This window comes from Stegostoma tigrinum, chromosome 29 (assembly GCF_030684315.1).
Source record: "Stegostoma tigrinum isolate sSteTig4 chromosome 29, sSteTig4.hap1, whole genome shotgun sequence".
NCBI classification, from domain to species: Eukaryota; Metazoa; Chordata; class Chondrichthyes; order Orectolobiformes; family Stegostomatidae; genus Stegostoma; species Stegostoma tigrinum.
The window spans coordinates 3,820,763-3,837,564 of NC_081382.1; the positions used below are offsets into that span (position 1 = coordinate 3,820,763).

The following is a 16,802-nucleotide window of genomic DNA, read 5'->3' on the forward strand; positions in this document are numbered from 1 at the left end:
CAGACCTGATTGCTGACCGCACCCCCCCCCCCCCCCCCCCCCCCCCCACTCAATCCACATTACCGATTCCACACTCAATCCAGATCACGGACCCCCCACTCAATCCACATTACCGATTCCACACTCAATCCAGATCACGGACCCCCCACTCAATCCACATTACCGATTCCACACTCAGACCTGATCACTGACGCCTCACTCAATCCACATTACCGATTCCATACTCAATCCTGATCACTGACCCCTCACGCAATCCACATTACCGATTCCACACTCAATCCAGATCACTGACCCCCCACTCAAACCACATTAACGATTCCACACTCAAACCGGATCACTGACCCCCCCCCCCACTCAATCCACATTACAAATTCTACACTCAGACCTGATCACTGACCCCTCACTCAATCCACATTACCGATTCCATACTCAATCCTGATCACTGACCCCTCACTCAATCCACATTACCGATTGCACACGCAGACCGGATCACTGACCGCACCCCCCGACCCAATCCACATTACCGATTCCATATTCAGACCTGATCACTGACCTTTTGTTCCAAAAGGACACTCACCTGTCATTGTAACAGTACACTGACATTTCACCCCGATCAGAGACAGAACCTCACTCCATCCTAACCGCTGACGCCCCTTACCCTAACAGACCACTGAACACTCACACCAACCAGACACTGACCGCTCATTCTACTCACATCTCTGACCCTTCACTCTGTTTCTCACCACTGACCCCTCAGTCCTTTTGGATCACTAATCCCTCAATCCACCCAGATCACTCACACCTCACTGACTCAATTCACATCACTGACCTTCACTCTAACTGGACACTAAATCCTGACTCTATGTGGATCCTGGCCCCCTCACTCCAGTTTAGCAATTATTTGCTCACCCCATCCAATCTCGAAACAGCAATGACAGAAATCTCCGAGCGAGCCACCCAGCATCTCCAAACGCTGTTGAAAGGTTAACTACCAGTCCAACTGGATTAGCAATCATTGACCCAGAATGATAACCAATCCATCTGGTAGACAGATAACTGAACCCCAATCCAGCTGAAACATCAACCAAGACCTTTGCCAGACCATTACCTCCTAAACTAAGCAGAATACTGACTGCTCACTCTGCCTGGCAGAGCACTAACCCTAACAAGTCGCTAGGAGAAGGAACACAAACCTTAGCTCTGGCAGGCCTTTCCATGCTAAGCAAACTGTTTTAGTCCTCTCTTACCCAGCTCTAATTAATCCTTTGACCAGTGAGGTTTTATTCCCCCCACTTGTTTACCCAGAATTAATGGTTTGCAATCAATTGAATGAGACAGTCAGTTGAAAAAAGGAACACAAGTGAGCCTTGCCCTCTGTGAAAAAAATGACAATGGTGAGAGGTTGGAGGTGAGGAAAAGAAACGAACAGGAGAGACAGAGCTACAGGAGAGATGGCGGGAGGGAGGTAGCTGGACTGGGAGAGAGGAAGTACATGTGAGAGCTGCGTAGTGACGAGAGAAATTCAGAAGTGGGAATGTTAATGATTTAATTCATGCTTCACACACTTGATGTTGCAATGATTTTTCCTGGGTTTCAGCAGCTCTTCAATGGCTGTTACTATACTGCTTAGCATTAAAATAGGCCAGGGATGAATTGACGATCTTTCGGGAATGTTCAGGAATGGTGAATTCATTCATTCCCCACATTCCATGAATGGAAGGACCAGTGGGAGGCTTCAGGAGACGTTGGACTGGCAGAGGTCATGGGTCAGGCAGGGGTTACGCGTTATTAATGAAAACCATTCCCTCACAACCATCCTGTTAACTGGGTTTGGAGTGGGAATTACAATAGACAGAATACAAAGAGATACAGTGCCCTGGTCATGTTGGAGATGTCCTGTACTGAGTGGTATGCTTGGCAGAGTATGTGTTGACAGTGGGATTATCCTGATGCCATATGATTAGTTAAGGTCTGTGGAAGTTATGGCTATGATCCGACTTTAAGAAGAGCTGCAGGTTGTTTTTTTTTTGCACAGCTCCAGTATACGGCTCTCATCCTGTCGCTGATTACACGTAGCAGATTTTGACTACGATGAAGCACGTGGAATGATAAATACAAGTTTTGTCAGGTAGCACTCAAGACACCGTAGATGCTTAAAGCAATGTTAGCCATGTTCAAAATGGAGAGAAAATGTGTTCACATACAGATATCTACAGATACACACAACAGTCGGGGTGTGACACAAAGGCCGTGCACTAACCTTTGATTCCTTTTCTTCCAAGAGCGTCTCCAGCTTCTTCTGTGCTGCCCGGCCCTCATGGTCATTACTAACCACTAGAATGATGTGTCCCCAACGGAAACGCCTCATCATTTCAAACCAGACATGTGCTTGATGGGAGTACGGTGGCACAGTGCGGAGAAAAGATAGATGGATACTCTGTAGAAATAGCACAGGGGCAGTCAGCAAATGGCTACATCACATCAAACTGCCCAGGCACAATCTCCACTCACACTGTTCCCTCAACACAGGACCTTCCAGGCACAGTGTCCTCCCTGACACAGCACTCCCCTTGACACAGGGTCCCTCAATAACAGGGTCCCCTTGACACAGGTTCCTTCAGTCACAGGGTCCCCCGACACAGAGTCCCTCAGTCACAGGGTGCCTCAGTCACAGGGTCCCTCAGTCACAGGGTCCCCCGACACAGGGTCCTTCAGTCACAGGGTCCCTCAGTCACAGGGTCCCTCAGACACCGGGTCTCTCAGACACAGGGTCCCCCGACACAGGGTCCCTCAGTCACAGAGTCCCTCAGTCACAGGGTCCCTCAGTCACAGAGGCCCCTGACACTGGGTCCCCCTGACACTGGGTCCCCCTGATACAGGGTCCCTCAGTCACAAGGTCCCCCAGACACAGGGTCCCTCAGTCACAGCGTCCGTCAGCCACAGAGTCTTGCTGGCATAACAGGGTCACGCTGACATAGGCCTCCCCATTGACCTGGTGATCCCGTCACAAGCATCAAACACTGGGTCCAGTATCTCCAGGGTCACAGCAGCTGCAGTCACATTCTCTGTCCTCCTTGTAAAATTTGCCAAACTGCACCATCACTAACACCATTTCTGCAGAGGAACATTTCCCAATTATATGCCTGTATACTCATCAAAAATCTGTCAACCTCAAACTTGAGAGCTCCAATTATCCCACAATATTATCAGGGAGAATTCCTAATTGTGAATACTGTTTGTATGCAAAGGTGCTTCCTGAGGGTGCATATGAGTTGCTCAAATATTCATGTTCTATCCACACATTCTGAGACTCACTCCCGAAGGCATAAATATACTGAATCTGTTAAACATCCTGAACCATTCGGCAACTTCACCCCTCAATCTTTAATGTTCAAGCAAAATTAAGCAATGTTTTTATGACAGAAACAAAGTTGCTGGAAATGCCCAACAGGTCTGGCAGCATCTGTGAAGGGAAAAACAGATTTAATGTTTCGGGTCCGGTGACCCTTCCTCAGAACTGGATTCGAAACGTTAATTCTGTTTTTCCCTTCACAGATGCAGCCAGACCTGCTGGGCTTTTCCAGCAACTTTGTTTTTGTTCTTGATTTACAGCTTCTGCAGTTCTTTCGGCTTTTATTTAAGGTTTTTATAACCTGTTTCCTTAATATCTTGCTTTTATTTATTCTTTCATAGGATGTGGGCATGGTGTCAAAGCTAGAAGTTGCTTCCTGCCCACAGCTGCCCTGGAGAATGTGGGGGTGAGCTGTCTTCTTGAACTGCTGCAGTCCATGTGCTATAGGTTGACCCACAATACCCTTAGGGAGGAAGTTGCAGGATTTTGACCCAGCAACAATGGCTGGCACTGTATTTCCAAGTCAGGATGGCGAGTGGCTTGGAGGTGAACTTGCATGGGGTGGTGCTCCCATGTATCTGCTGCCCTTGTCCTTCTGAGTGGTAGAGGCTTGAAAGGTGTTGTCAAAGGTTCTTTGGTGAATTTCTGCAATGCATCTACAGCATGCACGGTTGTTACTGTGTGTCAGTGGCAAAGACAGCAAATGTCAAATGGGCTTCCCCATCCGGGGAGCTTCTTGAGTGTTGTTGGAGCTGCACCCATCCAGGCAAGTGGGGAGTATTCCATCACACTCCTAAGTAACAGGAGTTACTCACCACTCACTTCGCAGCCTCTGAATGAGCTGAGAGTGATAGTCAGCAGGGATTTTTAAAGGGCAGATTCCCGATGAGCCTGATGGAGTTGTTTGCAGAATGTGAGGAATGTGTGTGGATCTTATTTATCTGGTTTCCAGAAAGTATTTAAAACATAAAACAGACAAACAGAAGGAGTCCATTCAGCACCTCATGTTTGCATTGCCATTCTAATGTGTCATTATGGTTAATCACCTATCTCAATTCCAGCACCTTATACATACCCCTTGCTATTATTATTAGTAACTTCAAACCTATTGATCTCTGACTTGTCTACACTCCACAACAGATGGAAAAGCAGAGAAGAAAATGAACAAAGTGATTGGAATATATAGGGGATTAGAATACAAAAGGGTAACAATGTGTCAGCTTTGCTTCAGCAGCTCAACATCCTCAGAGAGACTATTCCCACTTCACGGACAGTCAAGGAAAAGGAGACAGAGTCTAAAAGTGAGTCCAAATTTTCAGGAATGAAATTTGGAAGGAAATTTGCAATCTCTTTACAAATGCAGTGCTTGTTATTCAGTCAGTTGTTAAAACTGAAATTGATAGGCTTTTGTTACCCAATGGTGTGAAGGAATACGTACAAATCACATAATAACCAGAGATCCATACGGCACAGAAACAGACCTTTCAGTCCAACCAGTCAATGCTGTACATAATCCCAAACTAAACTAGTCCCACCTGTCTGCTCCCAGCCCATATCCCTCCAAACCCTTCCTATTCATGAACTTATCTAAATGTCTTTTGAACATTGTAATTGTACCTGCATCCTGCACTTCCTCAGGAAGTTCATTCCACACATGAATCACCCTCTCTGTGAAACATTTGTCCCTTGTGTCTTTTGTAAATCTCTCTCCTCTCACCTTAAAAGTGTGTCCCCTAGTTTTGAAATCCCACATGTCAGGAAAAAGGCAGCTACCATTAATTCTATCTATACCCCTCATTATTTTACAAACTTCTATAAGGTTGCTTCTCAACCTCCTAGGCTCCAGTGAAAACAAGACCCAGCCTATCCAACCTTTCTTTATAACTTAAACCTTCTGTACCCAGCAACATCCCTGCTAAATCTCTTCTGAACCCTCCCCTTAATAATAATATCCTTCTGATATCTGAGCGACCGGAACTAGACGCAGTATTCCAAAAGAGACCTCACCAATGTCCTGTGTAGCCTCAACATGACTTCCCAACTCCCACACTCAAGGGCTGAGCAATGAAGGCAAGCGTGCTAAATGCCTTTTTAACCACTCTGTCTGCATGTGAGGTAAACTTCAAAGAATTATGTACCGGCACCCATAGGTCCTTCTGTTCTACAACACTACCCATGGCCCAACCATTAATGTATAAGTCCTAACTTGTATGAAAATGCAATACCTTGCATTTATCATACCTTAGCTCATTGATTGCAGATCAAGCTTAAGGGGCTAAATGGACAAATCCTCTTCCTATATTCTTATGCAGTCATGCATCTAGTACACAACTGCAGCAAAGCAATATTTGCACTGTAAAGTTGCAATGAGGTCACGTGTGTACTGCAGTGATTTTATACATGTACTGCAAGGCTGCAGTGATATCATGGATGTAGAACACACTGCAATGACTTTTACATGTGTTGCACAGCTTCAGTGATCTCATGCATGAACTGCACAACTAATACGTGATTATGCATGTCCTGCACAACTGCACCTTGGTCATGCATGTACTGCACAACTGCAGTGATTTATACAGAGATTTCACAACTACAGTGATCTCATGCATGCATTATACAATTACAATATTATACATGTATTACAAGACTGCACCGAGGTCCTGCATGAACTGCACAACTGCAGTGTTTTGTACAAGTACTGCACAATTTCAGTGTACTTATGCACAGTTGCATTGAGGCCATGCATGCACTTCACAACTGCACTGAGGCCATGCATGCACTGCACAGTTGCATTGAGGTCACACTTGCAAAGTACAACTGCATTGAGGCCATGCATGCACTGCACTGCTGCATTGAGGCTATGCATGTACTGCACAACTGCACTGTGGTCATGCATATACTGAACAGCTGCATTGTGGCCATGCATACAATGTACAACTGCATTGAGGCCATACATACACTGAGCAGCTGTACTGAGACCATGCATGCACTACACTGCTGCTGCTGAAGCAGACTGTGAGTCAATCTACAGTGAACTAATCCTGCGACTGATTGACCGCCTGCTGGACCCAGAAAAACTGGAACTGTATGCCTACCAAAAACTGGCTGATACACAGATCCTTTCAAAAGAAGGAAGTATAAAATCCAGAGGTAAAATCTCTCCAGTGTGGAAACATTTCATGAAAGTTCACTTAAGACAGTTCACCAGTCACATTCTGAATTTGTTATTATAAACATAATTCGTGTATCTGTTGCCTAGTTTCTTGGGGATAATGTGATCTGCAGGTGGGCCTCCTACTCCCACATAAGCTATCAATATATAATCTATTACACTAATGTCTCAGTGTCCAATACAGGCTGAGTAAACAGCCCTCACTGTAGCTTTTGTACAAACTATGAGCAAAATCTTACCCAGTAACTTAAAGGTTTGCATAGAGAACAGCAGGTCCCCAGGGAGAGATGCAAACAGCGCAAATTCAAATGGCCCTTTGCTATGCAGCCTCTGATTTTCTGCCCAGTTGTTATAATGAGGTGATCAGTACTGACAGATTAAATCACAAAACAAATTTCCCAGATTTAATTGAGTATTCCTTACCTTATCTGAATATATTGACATGCGTGTGGTCAAGCCAATGACAGGAATTCGATAGAAGCCAGCTGTGTAAGACACAGGGGTAGGAGTGAGGTGGTCACTTGGACCAGGTGGGTGACTCACCAATATCGCATACACCTGGGGAAGAGAAAACCACACACCGTGAAGTGAAACACCCAGAAACTAAGACTCCTCCAAAATCACTACACTGTTACCCTGCATGGTCCTCACCCCAACCAACAAGAAGGAAAAAAGCAGCAATGAGGGGTCTCAGTCACTGTTCCTCCTCTCTCTCTCTCTCTCTCACCCAGCTCATCTATTCCTACCCCCCCCCCAACCCATGCTCCGTTAGTAACACTTGCCCCTCCTTGGCCATGCTGGCTTTCCCTTGCCCCGTCATTTCCCCAGTTAGCAGAGCTACACTGCCGATGGTCCGTCATAGAATTACACTCCTCTCCCCCTCGCTGCCCCTCACTATATAGACAGAGATATGTAATTCTACCCATTTGATTCCTGCCAGTGTCACCTTAGGCAAGCCCCCTTCTACATAAATAATCTTTCCTCGCCTGCCCTCACATACTTCCTGTTCCCCCCTCTCTCTCACGTGTATCAAACCTCTATTTAAATGCACTAATGCTGCCTCGAGTGACTGACTCCACTTGATGGAGAGTTGCACATTCTAGTCATTCCCTGCGTAAAAACATTCCTCCAAAACTACAGGCAATCTCCAGGCAAATAGAACATAGAACAATACAGCGCAGAACAGGCCCTTTGGCCCTCAATGTTGCGCCAACCTGTGAACTAATCTAAGCCCCTCCCCCTACACTATCCCATCATTATCCATCTGCTTATCCAAGGACTGTTTAAATGCCCGTAATGTGTCTGAGTTAACTACATTGGCAGGCAGGGCATTCCACACCCTTACCACTCTCTGAGTAAAGAACCTGCTGCCTCTGACATCTGTCTTAAATCTGTCACCCCTCAATTTGTAGCTATGCCCCAAAGGTCTCCAGTTTCCTGGCCATCATTCCTCATTGAAACAGATTGTCTAAACGCTATTTGTAGGAGTTTGCTAAGCATACTTCCAATGATTGTGAGAAGTACTGTATAAATGCAAGTCTTTCTTTTGGTCTTTTATTTATGCCCCTCATTCCCAGTTGCTCACGAGTTGAAACAGTCTCTGCGCGATTTAGTAAGATACAACATCCAACAAAAGTTAGCACACAGTCAAAGGAATTGAGCAATTCCACAACCAGTTGGTTCAGATCCATGTTTTTCGGTTCTACCACATTCAGACATGTTATGCAAGGATGCCCAGATCTGTCAGTAAACCAAATTTCAGTTTGTCAGAATTTAAAATTTATTTTGCTTTTATATTGTTCCTGCTAAAGTTAATAATTGTATACGTTCCCCTATTACACTCTGCCTGCTATCTCCATCCTGTCTGCTGAACATAGTCAGCATGGATTTGAGAGGGGTAGATCGTGCCTCACAAACCTTATTGAATTCTTTGAAGAGGTGACCAAACACGTGGATGAAGGTAGAGCAGTAGATGTGGTATACATGGATTTAAGTAAGGCGTTTGATAAGGTTCCCCATGGTAGGCTCATGCAGAAGGTAAGGAGGCATGGGATAGTGGGAAATGGGGCGACTGGATTCAGAATTGGCTGACCCTTGGAAGACAAAGGGTGGTAGTGGTCAGAAAATATTCATCATGGTGCTCAGTTACGAGTGGTGTATCACAAGGATCTGTTCTGGGTCCTCTTCGATTTGTGATTTTTGTAAATGATTTGGATGAAGGAATGGAAGGGTGGATTAGTAAGTTCATGGACGATGTGAAGATGGGTTGAGTTGTGGACAGTGCGGAGGGCTGTTCTAGGTTACAACAGAACATTGATAGGATACAGAGCTGGGCTGAGAAGTGGCAGATGGAGTTTAACCCTGAAAAGTGTGAGGTGATTCATTTTGGAAGCACAAATTTGAAAGCAGAATACAGGGTTAACAGAAAGATTCTTGGCAGTGTAGAGGAGCAGAGGGATCTTGGGGTTCATGTCCACATTTCCCTGAAAGCTGCCACCCAGGTGGATAGAATTGTTAAGAAGGCGTATGGTGCATTAGCTTTTGTTAATAGAGGGATTGAGTTCAAGAGCTGTGAAGTTATGCCCCAGCTATACAAAAGCCTGGTTCGGCCACATCTGGAGTATTGTGTCCAGTTCTGGTCGCTTCATTACAGGAAAGATGTGGAAGCATTGGAAAAGGTGCAGAGAAGATTTACCAGGATGTTGCCTGGAATGGAGGGAAGGTCTTACGGGGAAAGATTGAGAAAGCTAGGGCTTTTCTCTTCAGAATGACTAAAGATGAGGGGTGCCTTGATAGAAGTATACAAAATGATCAGAGGTATAGATAGAGTGGACAGCCAGAAACTTTCTTCCTGGGGTGGAGGTAGCTATTATGAGGGGGTATAGTTTTAAAATGAGTGAAGGTAGATATAGGGGAGACATCAGATGTAGGTTCTTTACTCAGAAAGTGGTCAGGGCGTGGAATGCATTGCCAGAGGGGGTAGTTGAGTTGGCCTCATTAGGGCCATTTAAGTGGCTATTAGATAGGCATATGGAAGATAGTATAAGGTAGGGGTGGAGGTTAGATAGACCTTAGGTTTAGGGTAAAAGCTTGGCACAACATTTGTGGGCCGAAAGGCCTGTACTGTGTTGTACAGTTCTATGTTCTTAACCTGTGTCCCTCTTCAATCTCTGTATCCTCCTCATGGATTACATTCCCAATGAGCTTTGTATCATCAGCAACTCAGATGCAATGTATTCAAACCTGCCACCTTAGTCATTAATATAGCAATAGTCTGCCAACCCAAAACTGTCCCACCTTTTCTAACCTCTGCTTCATTTACACTATTTAATCTTTAAGCCTTGGCAAAATGTTACTCTCAACTTTATGAGATAACTTCATATGCAGCACCTTACTCAATGTTTTTTGGAAACCAATATATTACATCCATTAGTCCACCTTTATCTACTCAGTTAATTATATCTGTAGTGATTGGAACCATGTGGATTGACTACGAGGTCATTGATTAACCTGGGCCAATCAGGAAAGCCCTGGCTGACCAATATATCTAGGAGATTAGAATCTCCTCAGTTGTGGGCAGACTCTGAGTTGGCTGGGCCATTGCCAATGTACAGTGTACTAGTGAATAAAGGGTGACTTGGTGACAGGACACTAGTCTCTGTGCTGTTATTTCAGTGGTGATAGGAGAAAACAGGATCTGTCTGAAGAACATTCGATTGCACCTTGGGATTTGGGGGTAAGCATTTCTGGCAGCATGCCTCCATTTGGGAAACTTGCCTCATTTGACCCTGCTTTCAAAGACTAGGCCCAGTATGTGAAAAGGTTGTAATATATTTTCCAGGCAAATGACATTGAGGCAGATGAAAAACAATGAGTAATCCTTCTGACTGTGTGTGGGCCCACAGTATTTTTAGTTACAAGGAGCTTAGCTTTCCCAGAGGCACCAGACACTGAAACCTTCCAACAGTTGACAGAATTTGTTAAGGAATGTTATGACCCGGAACCACCTCTAATTCTGAGATGCTGTCAGTTTATTCAGCTGTTACAGAACCAAAGGAATCTGTTTTGGGATTTTTGACAAGGTTAACATGACTGGCAGAGGGCATGTGATTTTGGGTTAACCCTGAATGAGATACTGAGAGACCATTTGGTACATGGTATTAATGATGTAACCATGTGGAAGTGCCTACAAGCTGAAGCCAACTGGACTTGAAACAGGCACTGCAGCTGGCCTTCACTTTAGAAAATGTGACAAATGGAGCATGGGATCTACAGGGCATCCCAGTGGAAGTGGACACTCTTACCTGTCTGAGTGAGGTTGGGGAACACCACTTGAGTGCAGGCACTCGCAAAGCTTCATGCACGGCATATCCTTAGCAGAGGGACTCTAGGTCAACCAACAGCAGAACCCCACCACAAAGCTGAGCCTTGACCAAGGGGTTAAAAAGTTCTGCGAGCCATTGTAGAAGCTGCCAGTATGTGGACTCGAGACAGCAAAGGAGTCCCACAAGGACTGACTGGAGTGGGAAAACTCGTAGGCCGGTACCCAGGAGAGTGCACACCCTAGGAAGTCCCACTACATGTGGGTTGGAACAATTAAATTGCTTAGTGATGCCCAAATCAGAACCAATTAAAATTAGTGTTTGGTTAAATGGTCACCCAGTTCCTACGGAGGCCGATATTGGTGCAGCTGTAGCTATGGTTGCAGAGTCTGTCTTGAACAAGATTCGCTCGGGTCTCCAACCCTGAGTTTTTGTGCAAGACCTCGGCCAGATTGAGAACATATACTGGGGAACTGTCGCAGAATATGGCTATGACTTCAGTTCTGGTCTCTTATGAGAAGCAGACGGTACAACTACCATTGAGGATAGTAAAAGGCTCAGGCCCAAGCCTATTGGAATGGAATTGGTTGAGAAAGATTCATCTTGATAAGATGGCAAGAAATAAGAGGGGCAAGAATACACAGGAACCTGAGGGGCAACTTTTTTACACTGAGGGTGGTACGCATATGGAATTAGCTGCAGCAGAAGTGGTTGAGGTGGGTACATTAACAACATTTAAAAGGCATTTGGACAAATACATGGTTAGGAAAGGTTTAGAAGGATATGGGCCAAGTGCAGGGAAATGTGGTTAGAGTGGATGGACATTTTGGTCAGCATGGACCAGGTCAGGCCAAAGGGCCTGTCTCTCTGCTGTAGGTCTCTATGGCTCTGTGCCTCTTGACTGGCTCAACATCTTTTGATAATAAAATGGTTTCCTCAGTAGTGTTTCCCCTAGTATTTCCCCGAGGAGGAGGATTTCAGGAAGGGCTAGGGACTATCAAAGGGGCCAAAGCCACTTTACATGTTGGCTAGGAAGCAATTCTGTGATTTTGCAGGACCCGCCCGGTGCCATTTGCTTTGTGGGCAAAAGTAGAGGTGGGAATCAGGAGGCTGGAGAGCGAAGGAACCATCAAACCTGAGCAGTTTGCAGAATGGGCAGCACGGGTCGTACCAATTGTGAAGCCTGATGGATCAGTTCGCTTTTCTGGGGATTTTAAGCAAACGGTAAACTGCTTCTCGCAGCTGGATAAATACCCAATTCTTTGCATAGAGGACTTGTACACAAAGCTGGCGGGGCGGGGGAGGTTGTTGTCCTTTACGAAGCTGGACATGAGCTATACCTACCTGCAATTACGACAGGATGAGGAGTCCCAGAAGTACACTACAAGTAATACCCACAAGGGTTTATACCAATATACAGAACTCCAATTTGAGGTATCACCAGTCTGTGCCCCTTTCCAGTGGACCACGGGGAACATTTTACAAGGCCAAAGTCGGCTGTATTTATCTGGACGATCTATTAATAACAGGGAAGATCAATAAAGGGTACTAGGAGAACCTGGACAGAGCGCTTAAACATTTCTCCCAGGCAGGTATATGACTTAGGTGGGGAAAACTGCGTTTTCCAGGCATCCCAAGTGACTCACTTGGGTTACAGAGCCGACAAAACCAGGTTACATACATTGGAAGAGGAAGTGAGGACAACCAGAGGACCCCTGGCTCACACATCTGTACAGGAGCTTGGGTTGGTGAGTTCTTATGGAAAATCCATACGTAACCTGGCCTCCATCTTGGCACCCTTACACCTGCTGTTGAAAAAGGGTCAGCCTTAGAAATGGTCGCAAAGACCAGAAGCCGCCTTTCGGGAAGTGTAAAAGCAGCTATCGTCATCTAAGGTGTTGGCACACTACGATCCAAAGTGAGAAGTGGTGCTGACCTACAATGCCTCCCGGTACGGTATCAGGGTAAAATTGGCACACCTGTGACACAAACAGGAGGGGCGCCTAATGTCGTATGCTTCCTGGGCTTTCGCTGATGCTAAAGGCAAGTATGCCCAGGTACAGAAGGAAGGTTTAGCGGTCATCTCTGGTGTGTGGAAGTTCCACCAGTACCTTTACAGATGAGAATTTGTCATAGTGACAGATCACAAATCCCTGCTAGGGTCACTGAAGGAGGACAAGGTGGTGCTGCCCATGAATTCAGCGCTGAGCCTTTATTCTCAGCGAGCACGAGTCCAGGAGGATAAGTGGCTAATGCAGGGGCACCTCCCACTGGCAGATACTCCACTAGTGGTGCCTCCCCTGGAAGGGTCTGTTTCGTTTTAAGCTTTCTGGACACTCTACCAGTCACCGCAGACAATAAGCGACTGTGGACACAAAGATCTTGTTCTAGCAAAACTGTAACAGTTGGTGGTAATGCGGGGAAACAGAAAATCCATCGCAACCAGGACTGAAACCTTTCCGGACCAGATCACTGTACAGGATGGTATATTACTGAGTGGAGCAGGGTGTTTGTCCTATGTAAAAGTTGCTGCCAGGGTCATCCAGGAGTTTCCAAGATGAAAAAGCTGGCAAGAAGCTATGTCTAGTAGCTGGGGTTGGATTTCAGCCTTGGTGGGGCAGTGCCCAGGGTGCCAACAGGAACAAAAATTGCCACCAGCAGCCCCCCCACATTTGTGGGAATGGCTGGGTAAATCCTGGCCTCTGTTACATGTCGACAATGCCAGTCCTTTCGTGGCCTCAGGTTCCTGGTCATTGTAGGCACCCATTCAAAGTGGTTGGACAAGCATAAGGTCCATTCAGCAAACTCGAGGATGACAAGTGAGAAGCTGTGAGCATCGTTCACAACACAGACTCCCAGAAATACTGGTCACAGACAATGGGACTTCATTTACCAGCAGGGAATTCTAATATTTCCTAAAGTCCAATGGCATTCAGCACATAAGGACAGATCCATACCATCTATCATCAACTGGTCTAGTAGTAAGAGTACTCCAAACATTGAATGCAGGCTTAAAGAAGCAACCTACAGCATCAATTGATACCAATCTGTCCCTGTTCCTGTTTGATTACAGGACGACTCCACACCTATCAACAGGGATAGCTCCAGCAGAGTTGCTGATGGGGAGAAGACTCTACACCAGGTTAAACCTGATACTTCCAGACCCTGGGGAGCAGTGAAACGACAGCAGGAACAGCAGAAACCGCAGATGTTTCCCCTCCATCTAATGTTGAGGATACTTCGGAATCCGAAATGGACGAATCCTTTGTACCGTTGCTGCCAGAAGAAGAGGAGGAGGCTCTTCCGTAACATTCCGGAAGCAAGAGATGGGCCACAGTCCGGTGCACGCTGCCAGTGTTTTATTCCAAGTCAGAAGAACTGGACCTGAGGCGAAAGCATCACAGGAGAAGACCAGGCCTACGTCCCCAGACTTAGGAGGGGAGGGATGTAGTGATTGGAACCAAGTGGATCTCATTGCCAATGAGGTCATTGGCCCAGGTTAATAGCCCTAATCAATCAGGAATGCCCTGGATGACCAATATAACCAGGCGATTAGAATCTCCTCAGTTGAGGACAGACTGTGAGCTGGCCAGGCCACAGCCAGTGTGCTGTGCAAGAGTAAATAACAGGACACCAACCTCTATGCAGTTACTTCAATGTTCTACAGTCAAACAAATAACAACAGTAGGCCACTCGGCCCTTCAAGCCTGCTCCACCATTCAATAAGATGGTGACTAATCTGATTTTTAACCTCAATTCTTCTTTTGTACCCCTACTAATCTTTCATCCCCTTGGTAATCAAGAATCTATCTGCTATTAACTTTCAAAATTCTGCATCCACGGCCTTTTGAGGAAAGGAATTTCAAAAACCCATAACCCTCTAAGTAAACTATGTTTCCCATCTCTATCTTGAGTGGGTGACACTATAATTTTGAAACTCTGGCCCCTAGTTCTAAATTCTAATACAACAGGAAACCCCCTCTAGGCATTCACCCTGTCAAGGCCCCCCAGGACTTTATCTTTCAACTAAGTCAGCTCTAACTTTTCTAAACTCCAGAGAATACAGGCCTAACTGGCTAGCCTTTCCTCCAGGCAAACCAATCATTCCACGCATTAGTCTGCTAAACCTTGTTTGAATTTCTTCCAATGCATTAACCTTTCTGTAACTGCATTGTTGAGCAGTACTGTATGCAGTACTCCAGATGTGGTGTCACCAATACCCTACATAACTGAAACATAACCTCCCTACTCTTATATTGAATTTTCATTACAATAAAGTCCTATTATTTTCCTAATTACTTGCTGTACCTGCATACTAACATTCTCACTTTCATGCACCAGAACACCCAGATCTCTCTGCATCTCAGATCTCTGCAAACTCTCACTATTTAGATAATGTTCTTTTTTTATTGTTTCCACCAAAATAGACAATTTTTTATACATTTTCACATTGTACTCATTTTGCCAGGTCTTTGCCCACTCACTTCACCTATGTATATCCCTTTGTATCAGAGATAATAGGAACTGCAGATGCTGAAGAATCCGGGAAGGGTCTATGCCCGAAACATCAGCTTTCCTGCTCCTAAGATGCTGCTTGGCCTGCTGTGTTCATCCAGTTCCACACCTTGTCATATCCCTTTGTAGTCTCCTTCTGCCCTCTTCACAACTCACTTTCCCACCTATTTTTGTGTCATCAACAAATTTAGCTACCATACTTTCTATCCCTTCATCCAAGTCATTTGTATAAATTGGAAAGAGTTGAGGCCCTAGCATTGACTTCAGTGGCACATCACTTGTAGTATCCCAGCAGCCTGAAGAAGACTCACTTATTCATAGTTACTGTTTTCTGTCACCCAGCCAATCTTCTACCTGTACTAATTTGTCACCATCAACACTATCATCTTTTATTTTCCACCATAAACTTTGTGGCACTTCATCAAGAACTTCTATAAATCTACGCACAATACATCAATTGGTTCCCTTTATCTACTCAACAAGTTCCTTCTTCAAGAAGATACATGGATGGACTGGTAGTGTTGAGGAAGTGGGAAGGCTGCAGAAGACCTTGGACAGGAGAGAATAGTGGGCAAAGAAGGGGCAGATGGAATACACTGTCAGGAAGTATGAAGTTATGCACTTTGATAGGAAGAATAGAAGCACAGACTATTTTCTAAATGGGGGAAAGACTTTGGAAATTTGAAGTATAAAGGGCCTCAGGAGACCTAGTTTAGGATTCTCTTAAGGTCAACATACAAGTTCACTTGGCATTTAGGACAGCAAATGCAATGTGAACATTCATTACAAGAGGGCTGGAATTCAAGAGCCGTGATGTACTGCTGAGGCTGGAAAAGGGTCTAGTCAGACCGCATTTGGAATATTGTCAGTAGCTTTGGGCCTGATATCCAATAAAAGATGTGCTGGCATTGGAGGGGACTCAGAGGAGGTTTACAAGAACGATCCTGGGGATGTAGGGCTTGTTATATGAGGAACAGTTGAGATCTCTGGGTCTGTACTTGATAGAGTTTAGAACAGTGAAGGGGGTATCTAATTTAAAGCTTACAGAATACTGAGAGGCCTGGATAGAGTGGATGTGGAAAAGATGTTTCCACCAGTAGGAGAGACTAGGACCCGAGAGCACAGGCTCAGAATAAAAGGATGACCCTTTAGAACTGAGATGAGGAGCAATTTCTTCAGCCAGACGGTGGTGAATCTGTAGAAGTCAGCCACAGAGGGCTGTGGAGGCCAAGTTACTGAGTTAATTTAAGTCAGAAATAGATAGGTTATTCTTAATAAAGACAGCAAAGGTTACAGGGAGAATGCAGGAGAACGGGTTTGAGAAATGTATCAGCTATGATTGAATGGTGGAGCAGACTCAATGGGCCGATTGGCCTAGTTGCGCTCCTCTATCTTATGGTCTTAACAAACTCCAATAAATTAGTTAACCATGATTTCCCTT

The 16,802-nt window shown here is 45.3% G+C and overlaps 1 protein-coding gene across 9 annotated transcripts in view; it reads right to left on the bottom strand.

Moving 5' to 3' along the window:
- LOC125465399 (glutamate receptor ionotropic, NMDA 1) overlaps positions 1 to 16,802 on the bottom strand; it is a 153,707-nt gene that overhangs the window by 128,821 nt on the left and 8,084 nt on the right. For all 9 annotated transcript variants that reach the window (XM_048558844.2, XM_048558846.2, XM_048558840.2 and 6 more), the window contains exons 2-3: positions 6,948 to 7,082; positions 2,261 to 2,437 (exon numbers count right to left, since the gene is read on the bottom strand). In XM_048558844.2, coding sequence (XP_048414801.1) covers positions 2,261 to 2,437; positions 6,948 to 7,082 — 312 coding nt within the window. The remainder of the gene's footprint in view (positions 1 to 2,260; positions 2,438 to 6,947; positions 7,083 to 16,802) is intronic.